Genomic DNA, 15,242 nt, shown 5'->3' with positions numbered 1-15,242 from the left:
CCTTTTCTTGACCCAGTTCCACAGGAGACCATTACAACGGGCTCCTCACTCTTCGTGTGGGGAGCACATTTACAAACTTTGACAGTCCAAGGACACTAGGAACCCAAACACCAGGACCTTCACATCACTTACTTAGAACTCCTAGCAGTATACCTTGCATTGAAGGCTTTCTTTCCCCATCTGGAGGGCAAAGTCATCCACAGCTATTTTTGATCTTCAAAAGGAGGGGGACTCTGTCTCCATAGGTCTCTCATCTCACCCACTGCTTGTGGTAATGGGCTCCCCATCACAAAATCCACCTACTGGTGGAGAGCCTTCCGGGACTGAACAACGACTTTGCTGACCTCCTCAGAAGAATGTGGCAGCAATTCCACGAGTGGAAACCTGCAAGTCCTCCACCAGTAATTCCAGCGATGGGACTTTCCTCAAATAGACCTGTTTGCAACCATAAAAAAACGCAAAATGCCCAAACCTCTCATCCATATTCCCATACCCGCACCCCAAAGGCAATGCACTATGGATGAACTAGTCATGGATATTTCCCTATGCTTCTCCTCCTCTACCACTGAGTCTATTTGTGGTTCGGAGGCTACAGCAGATGTCCCTCACCCGCATTTTATTGGCCCCCACTTGGGACTGCCAAACAGGGTTACAACACTTTTTGGAACTCTCTCTATGGTTCTGCACAAGAAACTCCCTGCCAGGCCAGACCTTTTTATGCAGAACCATGGAGGAATACAGTACCCAGACCCCAAGTCCCTCAACCTTGCATATGGGCCGGGATGCCCGCCACCCCTCCCAACACCAATTCCCCATGGGAGGAGACAGACACAGGTTTGAACTTTTGGAAGGCAGGGGGCCTCACCCCCCCGGCCGTATTTATTAAAATATGAAACAAAATTTAAAACTTTAAATTAAAACGTTTCATGAATCATGTACAATTTCAACTTCAATTACATTTTTGATGAAGACAAGTTTTTGGCTAACCTGAACAAATCTCTAATACAAAGGTTTCCTAGCCGAGTCTAGCATCCTAAAAATGCATAACATTCTGAAATTGTACAACCTAGCATTAAGGGCCAACGGCAAGGTCTTAACCGGTGTCAGATCCCTATTACCAAATTCCCGCCCTCACAGGTGAGTGGCGCATGCGCAGAGGACTTTACCCTCGCAGCCAACTGTAACTTCCCTTGTCGTGGGGGCCCCCTTTCACTCGACGCCATCTTAAGGTCGTCAGAGTTCCCGTGCGAGGTATCCGTAAGAAGGACAGCGTGGACTCACCCCCCCTTTCCCCACACTCTCTTCCGCCGGAGCGGATATCCGGCCCCCGGGAAATTCGTAGGAGGGGCATATAGCCGTCTCCCCCTGGGAGGGGCCTATGGCCGTCTCCCCCTGGGCGACCCATCCGTAGTGGGTGCCGCCCCCCCGTGGGAGGGGCCAATGGCCGCCTACCCCCGGACGCTCCCATCCATAATGGGTAGCGCCCCCCCCTAGGGACCTTGAAATCACTGCTCACCAATCATGACCTTACCGCCCGACCGAAATAAATACGACAGTTGTTTTACCTACTAAGGAAAGAAATTATGCCTAAATCTGTAACAGCTTGACAATTCACCAACATTGACATTGCTACAAAGGGAAAAAGCCCTAAAGCACAAAACAAACTTTATTTAATCCATTCCTCTACGTTTCTACAAAGGAGAAAAAGGCCTACAAGCAAATATTCAATCAATGGCATACATTCATGCTGCAAAATTGACTACCATTTTTTACATTCAAATAATCAACGAGAAAATTACTTTATTCCACAAAATTTGCAACCAGGGGCTGGTGGGTGGATCAAAAAAGTGCAGCTTGTTCCCTAGAGGGCTCACGAGCGACGAGTGGTGCAGCCTTCAGAGCACAGGAACAAGAGGAAGCTTCGTTGGATTCCCGCTCTATTTATCCATCTGCGGGAGGGCGGGGGCCCGCCTCAGGTACGCCCCTCCGTGCACTGACTTCCAGGCGGGTGTCTGGGCCAACCTCTTCTGGGCGGGAGAGGCGTGCTCCGGCTACACCGCTTCGGGCATACCAGCCGGGACACGCCCCCCGCCCACAATGGTTTCCCGGGGGATCGGGGCACCCATCCATACGTTCGGGGGGACCGAGTGGTCTTCCCTTTCCAATCTGACTCCCGAAGTCTGAGAATTAGAATATCTCAAATTAGCTCCCGAATGCATGGCCATCCTGAAGAAAGCCCGTAGACCCACTACCCGCCCGTGCTATATAGCCAAATGGAAACGATTTCCCCACTACTGTCACTCAGAACATATTAATCAGCTCACAGCTAGAGTACAGGACATTGACTGCTACCTGCTACTTTACAAACCTACGGGCTGGCATTCACTTCTATTCGGTTCCATCTAGCCGCTGTGGCCGCTTATCTACAGAATATCTCCCTTTTCAAATTTCCAGTTATCAGAGCTTTCACGGAGGGCCTCAAGAGGGTAATACCTCCCTGGACTGAACCGGCCTGATCATGGAACCTCAATATCATCCACACTGATTGCCTGCCTCCCACTTTTAGCCTCTTCGCTCATGCCCCCTTCAGTTCCTCTCCTTGAAGGTGGCTATTTTGATTGCCATTACTTCACTTCGGTGTGTCATTGAGCTCTGGGCACACACCCTAGAAGACATTTTCTTTCAAGTACATGGGGACAAAGTTGTACTCCGCATCAACCCTAAATTTCTTCCTTAGGTGGTTTATCAGTTCCCCCTGAATCAATCCCTAGAACTTCCTGTAGAAGAAAGGTGTCTTCACACACTGGATGTCAATCGAGCCCTCATATATTTTATAGATGAGACAAAGCCTTTCAGAAAGACTCTGCCACTATTTGTCGCTTTCTCAAAACCCCACAAAGGAAAGGCCCTCTACAAATCATGCGTTGCCAGATGGATAGTCAAATGCATCCAAGTCTGCTATGCTAGAGTAAGGAGAACTCTATCTGTCCCTCATAAAGCACAGTCCAATCAAAAAGGAAGCCACCTTGGCCTTCCTAGGGAATAGTCCAATAGCTGACATATGTAAAGCAGCTAACTTGTCCACATCACACACCTTTAGAAATCACTACTTTGTGCTAAGTGCTAACCCGCTAACAGGCCAATGTTGGCCAGGAGGTACTCCGCACACTTTTTCAATCTACTGCAGCGCCCACAGGTTAGCCACCGCTTTTGGCGAGGACTGCTTTTCAGTCTATGCATTGCATGTGTATCAACAGCCACACATTCCTCAAGCCATAAGGCTCCCAGCTTTCCTTTTATACAGATTTTTACCAATAAATACAGACAGGAAACCATGTGTTTCCTGTCTGTATTTATTTGTAAAAGTGAAAAAATACGGAAAGTTGGGCTTCTTGTGGAAGACAAACTGTGCTGTTTATTGTGATTTCCAGGACAACAGCTGAGCAGATGCACAGCAAGGGAAAATAAAATAACAGGTTGAGATTTCCCTAAACACAGGCATATGTTAACACATATATGTATAATGCTGATATGTATCTGCCTTCTTAATTTACTAAAACGCCGCTGGCAGCAAAGTGTGAGTGCATGTTTATCAGTTAAATAAATGTTGAAATATACCATTTTATGACTCGATTAATTCGCAAAACACAAAATATATATGGATGAATACCAATAAGATAGCCAAAAAATAAATATGGATCAATACAGACGGAAATGTTAAAAAAAATATATATCGTAAAATCGGTAGCCCTACTTATCCAGTACACATCGGTTTGTGACATGTAGTGCTGTCGATTCACATGCGCTCACATTCGTCCCCGGACACCTGTGGCCGTTGCAGTTCTCTTTCTACCTCACTTTAATCTTTTGCGAGGGCGAGGGCCTTTAAAAAGGGAGAGGGACTTTAATAGCCGGTATAGCCCAGCTATGAAGGGCTATAAGGCTATTAGAACATTCTGCCACTAGAGGGCAGAATGTTCTAACAAAAAAAACAAAGCCTTATGGGAGCGTGAGGGGATTGGAATCCCCTCCGGCTCCCTGTAGCCTTTCTTCACAACCAGAGCTGTGAACAAAGAAACATTGGAATGTTGGAGCTCCAGGCTTATACCAGCCATATCTGAAAGAAACAGGTTAGTATTAGATTCCTTACCTTAGAATATCCCCAGGCGTCAGACTGGATCCGGAAACTTTTGCGTAGCAGTACCCTTGCGCGTCGGTAGGCGCCATCTGCGGCTCCTCGTCAGACGTCTGCGTCGTTGGCGCCGAGATGACGTCGACGGAGTACTTAGACCCCGCCCTCGCACGCTGACGTCAGTTCTTTTTTCTGCGCCATCAAGCGCAGATCCGGAAAAAGTTGTACCCTTAGTCAATTTTTGACTAACTTTTTCGATCCTTTTTGATCATCTTTCAAAGTCGCTCGGTAGGGATGCCCGGATTCAAACCCTGCGTCGACTGAAACAGACTGATGTCGGTTACCGACCCCCATCGCCGGTGCCTTCACAGTCTGGGCCCCGACCACGACGACAAGTCCTGCTCCTACTGCTGGGCCCTGACGTCTAAAGCTAGACGGGAGCGGTCTCGCAAGCGACTCGAGCTCCGGCAGTCGGCCCCGCGCCGCTCGAGGTCCCGGTCCGGGAGGAGGTCGAGGGACCGGTCGCGGGGTCGGAGTCATCATAGCTCCGGTAGTCGTCACCAGTCTTCGGGCTCGAAGTCCTCAGGTAAGAGGCACAAGAAGTCGAAGAGGCTTCATCGCTTTTCGCTTCTTTTGTGGCCAAGGAAGGGGCGCCCCCACACGTTCTGCCAGCCACGGGTGGCAGACGACCATCCAGCACGGTGGCGGACGTGCAAACCGCCGTGGCGGCGGTCGGGGACAACGGCGAGGCCAGTCCACCCCTGCCCCTGCAGCATCCGCCTCAAAACCCTCCTAGTCAGGCCCATGTGACGCCAGTGGGGGGGCAGGGTTCGCTATCGCCACCTCCACTGGCCCACTGTCACATCGGACAGGTGGGTGCTGCAAATCGTCCGAAGGGGCTACTCCCTCCCCTTCGAGGCGTCCCCTCCAGCCACGCCATCGCAGTACCACCGCTTGTCGGGGGATCACTTGAAACTTCTACAAGAGGAAGTTACGGCCCTCTTGACCAAGGGGGCCATCGAGCGTGTTCCTGGGCCAGAAGTAGGGTGTGGTTGTTACTCCCACTACTTTCTTGTACCCAAGAAGGGCAAAGGGGGCCTACGCCCTATCTTGGACCTGCGGAACGTCAACGGCTTCCTCCGGAAGGAGAAGTTCAAGATGCTGACACTGGCTCAGGTCTTAGCTGCCCTGGTCCCGGGAGACTGGATGGCAGCATTGGACTTGCAGGACGCTTATTTTCATATCCCCGTCATGCCGGCCCACCGGTGTTACCTGCGGTTCATGGTAGGCTACGAGCACTTTCAGTTTACCGTGCTCCCCTTCAGCCTTACCAACGCCCCACGGGTGTTCACGAAAGTGATGGTGGTGGTCACAGCTCATCTGCGCAGGTTAAGGGTTTCAGTCTTCCCCTATCTCGACAACTGGTTGTTGAAGGCGGGCTCGCCCCAGACAGTCATCAGCCACCTCCAGACTACGACCGACCTCCTGCACCTGATGGGGTTCTCCATCAACGTGCGGAAGTCACACCTGTGTCCCTCTCAGAAGCTCCTCATCATCGGAGCGGTTCTAGACTCGGCGCAGTTTCGGGTTTATCCTCCCGAACAGCGGGTTCGGGATATTCAGGCTCTGATTCTGAACTTTCAGTCGGTATCCCGAGTCTCGGTCAGGTTGACGCTGCTGCTCCTGGGGCTGATGGCCTCCTGCATCCTTCTAGTTCATCACTCCAGGTGGCAGATGCGGGCTCTGCAGTGGGACCTGAAGTTTCAGTGGGCCCAGCATCAGGGCAACTTGTTCGACCATGTCTTGATCTCGGAGGGCACTGCAAGTCAGTTGCAGTGGTGGCTCAACGACCGCGATTGGGTCAGCGGCAGATCCCTCTCCCTACCCCAACCAGAGCACGTAGTTGTGACGGACGCGTCCCTCCAGGGCTGGGGGGGCCACATGGGAGAGGCGGAGATCAGAGGCCTCTGGTCTCCAGCGGAGTCCCGGCTCCGCATCAACCTTCTGGAGCTGCGGGCGATCCGTCTTGCACTGAAGGCATTCCTCCCCTCTGTCCGGGGGAGTGTAGTGCAGGTGTTCACGGACAACACCACCGCCATGTGGTACAGCAACAAACAGGGCGGGTGGGGTCGTGGACCCTATGCCAGGAGGCTCTGCGCCTCTGGCAGTGGCTGAAACATCAGGGTGTGACCCTGGTGTTTCAACACCTGGCAGGTTCCCTGAACGCCAAGGCGGACGAACTCAGCTGTCTGTGCATGATGGATCACGAATGGCGTCTGAACTCTGACGTGGCGCAAGGCCTCTTTCAGCAGTGAGGAGAGCCTTGGTTAGATCGATTCGCCACAGAAGAGAACGCGCAATGTCTTCAGTTCTGCGCGTTGGAATTTCCAAGGCGGCACTCGCTCGGAGACGCTTTTCGTCTCGAGTGGAGCTGCGGTCTGTTGTACGCCTTTCCGCCTATACCACTTCTGCCCAGAGTGCTGAAGATCAGACGCGACCGGACCCAAGTTATCCTTGTGGCTCCGCACTGGGCACGTAGATACTGGTATCCCGAGCTACTCAGCATGTCTGTCGATCCCCCGATTTGTCTGTCTCTTCAGGAGGACCTTCTGTCGCAGCAGCAGGGGACGGTCCTCCACCCGAACCTGTCCAGTCTCCACCTCCATGCTTGGAGATTGAGTGGCGCAGTTGAGTCCATTTGACTTGCCTCCTGAAGTTTGTGATGTGATTCTGGCAGCCAGGCGCCCCTCCACAAAGTCGGTATATGCCTGCAGGTGGAACAGATTTGTGGCATGGTGCACAGCAAAGGCTGTGGATCCACTCTCTGCCCCCCTTTCTGAGGTTCTCCTCTTCCTTCTTTCTCTTGCCCAGCAGGGCTCTGGTCTAGGCACTCTCAAGGGCTCCCTTTCTGCCCTTTCCGCCTTCTTAAGGCTACCTGATCATCCTTCTTTGTTCAAGTCCCCGATTGTAAATAGGTTCTTGAAGGGCATCACTCATATGTTCCCCCCTGTTCCTTTGTGATGCCCCAGTGGGACTTGAACCTGGTTCTGACCTACCTGATGTTTGCTCCTTTTGAGCCGCTTCATAACTGTCCTCTCCGTCTTCTTACACTTAAGACTGCTTTCCTGGTTGCCATCACCTCTGCCAGGAGAGTGAGTGAGCTCTAGGCTCTTTCCTCCAAGCCTCCTTTCCTTTCTGTCCATCCGTACAAGGTTGTGTTGCAGACAAGACCCTCTTTCCTGCCCAAGGTAGTCACAGCCTTCCACATCGGGCAGTCCATCACCTTGCCCTCCTTCTTTCCGCCTCCGCATCCCTCTAAAGAGGAAGAGCGGCTCCACCGTCTGGACCCAAAACGTGCGCTCTCATACTATCTGGATCGCACACGCCAGTTACGGGTGGATGACCAACTCTTTGTTGGTTACGTGGGCGCTAAGAAGGGACGGGCGGTGCACAAACGGACCATCTCTCGGTGGGTTGTGTTGTGCATCAAGGCATGCTACTATTTGGCTAAGAAGGAGCCTCCTGTTGGGCTGAGGGCCCATTCCACTCGGGCCACGGCGGCTACTACTGCCCTGGGCCGGGGAGTCCCCTTGCAGGACATCTGTCAGGCAGCTACGTGGGCCTCACTGCACATGTTCGCAAGACACTACTGCCTGGACAGCCAATTCCGGAGGGATGGCTTCTTTGGCCGTTCCGTCCTCCAGGACTCTCCGGTGTGATAATTGGTTCGCAGACCCACCACCGTGGTTGGTATTGCTGGGGTATCTATTCTGAGGTAAGGAATCTAATACTAACCTGTTTCTTTCAGATGCACAAGTTACTTACCTTCGGTAACGATATATCTGTAAGAAACAGTAGTTAGTATTAGATTCCTTACTGCCCCACCCATCCTCCCCGTTCTGCGAACCGATATCTAGGGTTAAGGTCATCCCCTTTCAGGGCCCTAGTTTCATGGCACTAGTGTTGGTTTTTATCATGGCTCTGCGTTTCTGGCGCGGAAAAGCTTTGTATAAGAACTGACGTCAGCGCGCGAGGGCGGCGTCTAAGTACTCCGGCGACGTCATCCCGGCGCCGCCGACCGATGCGGAGCCGCAGACGATGCCTACTGACGCGCAAGGGTACTGCTACGCAAATGTTTCCGGATCCAGTCTGATGCCTGGGGATATTCTAAGGTAAGGAATCTAATACTAACTACTGTTTCTTACAGATATATTGTTACCGAAGGTAAGTAACTTGTGCTATAAGCCCAGAGCACTCCATTGTTTTCAATGAAGCTCCCAACATTCCAATGTTCTAATAGGCATTAAAGGATACTTAGGTGATGCTTTGCTCAGTCTGGCCATATTTGGCTACGGCTCTGGTGTTCAGATATCACCTTTCACCTGCATCCACAACCAATATTTTGAATGCTATAAAAAAATTATTAATGGACACTGCTATTAGCAACCATTATACATCTGTTTATTGCTGTTGATTAGGGGGGTCAAAGGCTTGAGACTTGTAGGCTGGACTTAGCAAGATTTAGCTGTGTGTATCTTCAAAATATTGCATGGTTCTGGCGCTACTGATCCCATGTTGGACGCGTTTTGAATTCCAGTGTTTATTTACAAGTATGTTGAGCAAAGATGAGCTACTTTTCTTCATTCTGTAAGTAAAACAGTGCAACAGTCACCACACATCACATTAAAATATGTAAACCTTGAGGTTATGTACACTACTTTTCAGTGAAGTTATTTGTTTTGAAACATTGACTAGGTCCGTAGGGTAATTTGGTTGTAAGTTTGTTTTACCAGTTGCACAGGCAGACAGTTAGATTTTGCTTTCAATTATGATTTGAATCTCTGTACTTCCATGATACCAGAAGTATGAGAAAGGTCTCAAAGTAGGTTTCGACGCCTTAATTAACACATCTGGATAGCAAATGGAGAACATATTCATTCAGTATGTGGTATAGCATGCATTCAGGCAATTGGTCATTTTAACAAATATTGTAATTTCAGGCTCATCAGATTCAAGATATGTTCCCTCAAGTTCCGTACCACTTAGTTCTGTTGGATCTGCAATTGACACGTTCTGTAGAAATAACAACAGACAACATCTTAGAGGGACGCATTCAGGTACCTTTTCCTGCACAGGTCAGTTTTCTCTTTCGATCTCTCTATTGATGTCTTGGCTGAAATTTTTCAAAGAGTGACACTCCTTTGTTTCTTTTCACACAATATTGACTTATCTTTGGTCAAATTTGTCTGCTCAGTGTGTACTTTGAAATAGGATGGTAGACTGCTCCTGTTTTTTTATACCAGCCACCGTTCTTAAGCAAAAATGTTTTAATTTTATTTTTGGGGAGCTGGAACGCTTGCTTCACTTACAATAAAGTCCCTATTGTCCTTTTGCTTGAGCGAATTTGTTTCTCAACAATTTTTTCTTTTGCTGGTGTCATGTCTCTATTAATGGCTGTTAAAATACCTTTTCAAGCTATCTTGTATGTTGAACTAAGAAAGAGAACTTCTCTCTTTCATCAGACCATTATTGAGAGTATTCCTAAACCCAAATAATTCTGCCTATGAATGGGATCTGGAACAGTTTAAGGGAGCATTTGTTTTGCTCCTTCTCCCTCTCTCTCTCCTTCTTCCCCCCCTCCCTCCCCCCTCCCTCTCTCTCCCTCCCACCCTCCCCTCTCTCTCTCTCAATCCCTCTCCCCCTCCCTCTACCCCTCTCCCCCCTCTCCCCCCTTTCCCCCCTCTACCTCTCCCTCTCTCTCCCTCTCTCTCCCTCTCCCCCTCTCCTTCTCTTCCTCTCCCCCCCTCTCTCTCTCCCCCCTCTCTCTCTCCCCCCTCTCTCTCTCCCCCCTCTCTCTCTCCCCCCCTCTCTCTCTCCCCCCCTCTCTCTCTCCCCCCCCCCCTCTCTCTCTCTCTCTCTCTCCCTCTCTCCCTCTCTCCCCCTCTCCCTCTCTTTCTCTCCCTCTCCCCCCTCTCCCAAGGTCTGTATTATATTACATGAACCCAATATTAATTGAATTGTTGGAAAGAATACCCTTCAGTTTGATGTAAGGGCACTTGACATTCATGCATAGTTGTTGAATTTTACAAAGAGCACTCTAATGCCTTCGTCCCTTTCTGGCTGCAAATCGTCAACTCCTTCTTTAAACAGAGTTCTTTCTGAGATTTCCTTAAAATAGGTTATATTGATCAAACAAAAGACCTGCAAGTGCTAGAAAAGAAAGTGCAAGTACAACATAGGTTTCACCATCCTCTCAAAGATTCTTTAAAGATGTTAGCAAGCCAACTAGAAGAATATATCCGTAACAATTGTCTCATATACAATTTCCAAACTGGTTTGCATGCTGATGAGACTGAAAATCTATATTCACAATAATGACTGATTTTCTCTATCTCTCTGATAAAGAAACTCCAGCTCCTAGACTAATTAGCAGCTGCAGTGGTTACTAGGCTGCTTTAGCTGTTCATCGCAACTCCTGCCAAGCCTTGCGAGGACAGTATTCAACATTTTCTCCCTAGCTGGAGATCCATTACGTCAGACAAGTGGGTCTTGGCAATCGTTCAAGAGAGCTATGCAATGTCCTTCCATGTGTGTCTGCCCACACCCACCCCATACACCCTACTCTTTTTTTATCTTCCATCTATCTCCCAGTTCCCCATCTAACTCACACTCCAGAATGCATTTTGGAGGAGCACTTGATGATCCTGTTGCAGGAGGTGTATTTGTTACTCTATAAGAGTGCCATTGAATAGGTACCAGACTTTGAAAAGGGATACTGTTCACAATTCGTCTTTGTCCAGAAAAAGGTCTAACTTGAAACTTCGCAATTGAATGCAGAAGGACAAATTTGGGATGCTAACACTGGCTCAGATTCTATCTGCTCTGGACTTACAGAATGCACATTTTCATATACCCGTCCAACAGTCTCACCGCCATCATCTTTGATTTAAGGAGCATCAAAAGCGTTTTCCGTGCTCCCCTGTGGCTGTACCTTCAACGTCTTGTGTGTTCACAGATGTTATTGCAGTGGTTCCTGCCCATCTTTGGAGGTTAGAAGTGCATGTATTTTCCATAATTTGACAACTGGCTGCCAAAAGCAGTCTCTCAACAGTCGGCTGTTCACCACCTCAAAATGACTTTCAACTTTAGGGTTCTCCATTAATGAGCCAAAGTCACACCTGAACTCATCAGAGTATTCAGTTCATTGGCACAGTACTGGACACAAGGGTGTTAGAGGCTTTTACCCCACTATAGCGAATCCTGGCTATTCAGATTATGATCCCTATGTTTCAGGATCAGTTCTTGTTCTTGGTGATGATGATGGTGGTTCTAAAGCTTCTTGATCCCCCAGCACCGTGCGTCCTAGTCATCCCACACTGCATATGGCACATGAGGGCTCAGGCAGTGGAACCTTGCGTCCTCGTGGACTCAACAGTACCTCCTCTGCGACATCCTGCTGATCCCAGAGGGCAAGCCTCAGGATTCGCAGTGGTGGCTGACAGATACCAGTATGACTTGCAGCAGGCCAAAATCTTTCCCTCACCCAAAGCGCATGTTGATGCCGGAGTTTCATGGGTGGGATCGGTGTAGGGCGGTGAGGAGCAGTTAGGGAAGGTTGAGATCAGAGGTTATTAGTGTTGAAACAAAATACTTCATATCAACCTGCTGGATCTGCAGGTGATGTGCTTGGCCATTTAGCCTTCTTGCTGTCCATCAGTGGGAAGCTGGTGCAGGTTCTCACGGACCACACTACCACCATGTGGTACTGCAACAAGCAGGGAGGAATGGGGTCCTGGACCCTGTGCCAGAAGGCTCTACACCTCTGGAAATGACTAGTGCAACAGTATCTTTCTAGTTGCCGATCACCTAGCTGGATTCTGAATGACGGAGAAGACCAACAGTTCAGGCATCGTGTGGAAGACCATGAGTAGGATCTGTTCTTTGAGGTGCTTCAGGGTGTCTTCAGTCAGTGGAGAGCACAGTGTCAGCAGTTTTGCACACTGACGTTTCCTCCAAGGTAATCTCAAGGAGCTCATTTACTATTCGATGGAGTGAAGGACTGATGTACATGTTCACCCCCCCCCCGCTGTCTCTCCTGCCTCAGACAATGAAAATAATAACGAAGGACCAGAACCAAGTCATCTTGACTATTCTGGACTGGGCCAGAAGAATGTGGTACGCCGAGCATACACAGTAGTTGCCATTATAGACTGTAGGGTTGATCCCAATGGTATCTCAGTGCTCCCTCCATGAGTCTGGTAGAGCCCATCCAGTGTGTATTATCTCACTGGGTGAGGACACAATAATGACGTATGTCACTTGACTAGTATGTGAGTGAGGCTCCAATTACCAAAAATGATATCCCCTATTTATAACCTAGAAAAGGAATCTGGAATAGGTATCAGAAGGAGGATGTTAGGGTTAAGCCTCTCTATCAATTTGTTCAGTACTGGCAAATCCGATTTGAGTTTTCCATCTCTAGGGTGCCTCTGATGGTGGGATGGTAGACTGTGATCAAGGCAGCTGAGATGTCCAGCAGTATCAGGAGAGATGGGAGTCTTCATCTGTTGTCAGGAGGACATCGTCTGTTATGTAAAATAGCACTCTGTGTTGCAGTATTAGCTGAAGTCAGACTGGTAGTTATGGTGGAGGTTGTTCTTCTTAATGTGATCTTTGAGTGAACATAAACTACTTTTTCATTGATATTGTAGATGAATGTAAGGTGAGTGATGGGCCTGTAACTAGTGAGGTCAATAAGGTCTAGTGTAGGTTTCATTAGGAGTGGAAGTGTGTGGCCTGTCTACAGAGCTTATTGGAAGATGCCATGAGTTAGGTAGGCATTGACAATGGGGAGTAGGGACCAGAGAGCGTCTCTAGAGCGAGTTTGGTGATGGATGAGGTTAGGATATCATAAGAGTGGCTTCGAGGGAGTTGAGTATTTTGGCGAGATATTCAGGTGGTAGTTTTAAAGGATGACCATTGTAGGATTCTGCAGGAAGTGGGCGGTGTAAGAAATGATGGAGGCTTGGTGATGTGCTGTTGTGTATATAAAGTACTTTTTCACTGAAGAAGAGGTTTATGGGATTGCACTTTCCTGTAGAAAGAGCAGCAAGTCATCTGGCAGCGTTTCGTGGCTGCCTAAGATGTACACAAGTAAACCAAAACTTGCTAAACTTAATACAGTTGCCAAGGATCATACATTTAAGCCAATACATCATACCTGTTTTGTGATTCAATAAAATATTTATCACATTCTCATGCCAAATGGTGAAATAACTCTGATGTTGCGGAGGGTTAATTTTTGTCTCTCTCATGAACATTGTTCTGCTACAAGTTTGCTGCAGTAGTCTTCTAGCAATATGGCTGCTTCATATGATCCTAATATTCACAGAAAATAGAAACGGTACTGTCCACAAGCTTGTTAGCTTTACTCATAATTCGGGTGGTTGTAGACTTGATTCATTCATTTGGCTGAACAGCAGTGAAAGTATGTTAATTGCTATTAGTTTTTAAAAGAGTATGTCATATCTTAAACAGTTGTCAATGTCAACATAATAATTCATTTTAAACTCTTTGCAGGGCACCACACCTTGTTTGTTGGATCCATTCAGTATAGGCCCAACACTATACTTACCAAGGCTGGGGAAACCACTTTATGCCCCTTTTCATTATGTAGAGGGTTTAGTTATTGGTCCAGCGGTTATCTTACTATGGGTGGAGAGGGATGTGTTGATTGGGGCTGTGAACCAAGGCACTGTCCGTCTTTATTGTGATTCTTGGGCTCTAGAAGGTATGTGCCTTTGCTTCTCGGACAACTTTTCAGATACCTTGTTTTGACATTTTAATTTTCCTTAAAGCATTTCAAATTAAAACAGTTGCCAATTATGAAACTCGTTTGTTTAGTCCTTTTTTGAATTGCTCCTTAAATAGTGAAAAGGAAATAAAAATCAGCAGAATGCAAAAGCCTCAATAGAAAACAACGTGCACTCTTACCAGGCACACTACTCCACATTTCCTCGGTGCAGTGATAGTCCTCCTTTTGTTTCTCTGTTGCATGGAACAAGGGTCCCTGAATTCTTAGCTTGCACCGTATCAATATTTTGCTTCAAAAAATGTTTTTTGTTGTTCATTTGCTTTACTTGTGATCTTTTGGTGTCAGCTAAACAATGAAACGTTTTTGTGGCAGTCTGGTGAATACTTCTAGACCTTACTCCTCTGGTATGTTTATCTTTATTGGATTTTCAGCCACTATGTATGCTCATGTCTGCAATTGTCCCTCCTCTCAGTGGGCAAACATCCAAGAAAGATGATTAAGGTCAGGTCATAAATTGTCTTCCGGACAGTCGCATAATAGTTGTGTGTCCCATTCTCTAGGAGGAGGGAGGAGGGAGAGGGAATTTCCATTTAACTTTTGCCGAATATTCTGTGAAAGCACATCTGGTCATCCACAGTAAAGGCTGCCCTTCTCTGTAGAGCAGGATCCAATCTCTGTATCAAAAATTGGCTGAGGAAGAAGGTTGTTTGCTGTGTCCCCCTGTTGCATTGGTAGGTTTGCGTGAAAGAAATGGTGCTATTGGATCTCATCGTAATGGCACCTTTTGTCTTTGAAATGTCTTTAACACTGAGGCACTTGTCACCTAATGTCCCGACACATAGGACTAAATAATGAAAAATGCTGAAGGTTCTCTTGTCTAGCGTCTCCATTTGTATTTATTTTATTTTACCGAGTTTTATATAGGTCAAACGTGACCCTAATCGGGTATCAGAGCGCTTTACATAGCACCAGTTGCGTTACATGAGGACACAATCATTTTTGTTAGGCACGGGGAGATTAAGTGATTTGCCCAGAATCACAGAATGTTCAGCGTCATTGCCGAGACTCGAACCCAGTGCCCCAGATTCAAGGTCGACCTCCCTAGCCGTTAGGCCAACTCCTCTCCCCTCCATGTTAATGCACTGCTCTGCATCCTTTTGGCTAGGTTTGGGCAAAATAAATACTACATACATAAAAAATGACATTGGTTAATTTAGCAGCTAGATGACATACCTCAGCGCCTCTAAAACCTGTTCGCAATTACCCATCCCTAACCTAAGGGAAAAGTATAATGAG

The 15,242-nt window shown here is 48.0% G+C and overlaps 1 protein-coding gene across 2 annotated transcripts in view; it reads left to right on the top strand.

Moving 5' to 3' along the window:
* The window catches only part of AMFR (autocrine motility factor receptor), a 400,143-nt gene that overhangs the window by 338,985 nt on the left and 45,916 nt on the right, over positions 1–15,242 (top strand). For both annotated transcript variants that reach the window (XM_086947689.1, XM_086947688.1), the window contains exon 11: positions 9,133–9,267. In XM_086947689.1, coding sequence (XP_086803815.1) covers positions 9,133–9,267 — 135 coding nt within the window. The remainder of the gene's footprint in view (positions 1–9,132; positions 9,268–15,242) is intronic.

The sequence above is a fragment of the Lissotriton vulgaris genome, chromosome 12 (genome assembly GCF_964263255.1).
Source record: "Lissotriton vulgaris chromosome 12, aLisVul1.2, whole genome shotgun sequence".
In the NCBI taxonomy this organism is placed as follows: Eukaryota; Metazoa; Chordata; class Amphibia; order Caudata; family Salamandridae; genus Lissotriton; species Lissotriton vulgaris.
Note: the sequence above shows the minus strand (reverse complement) of the source record. Positions and strands in the feature narration are given on the sequence as shown.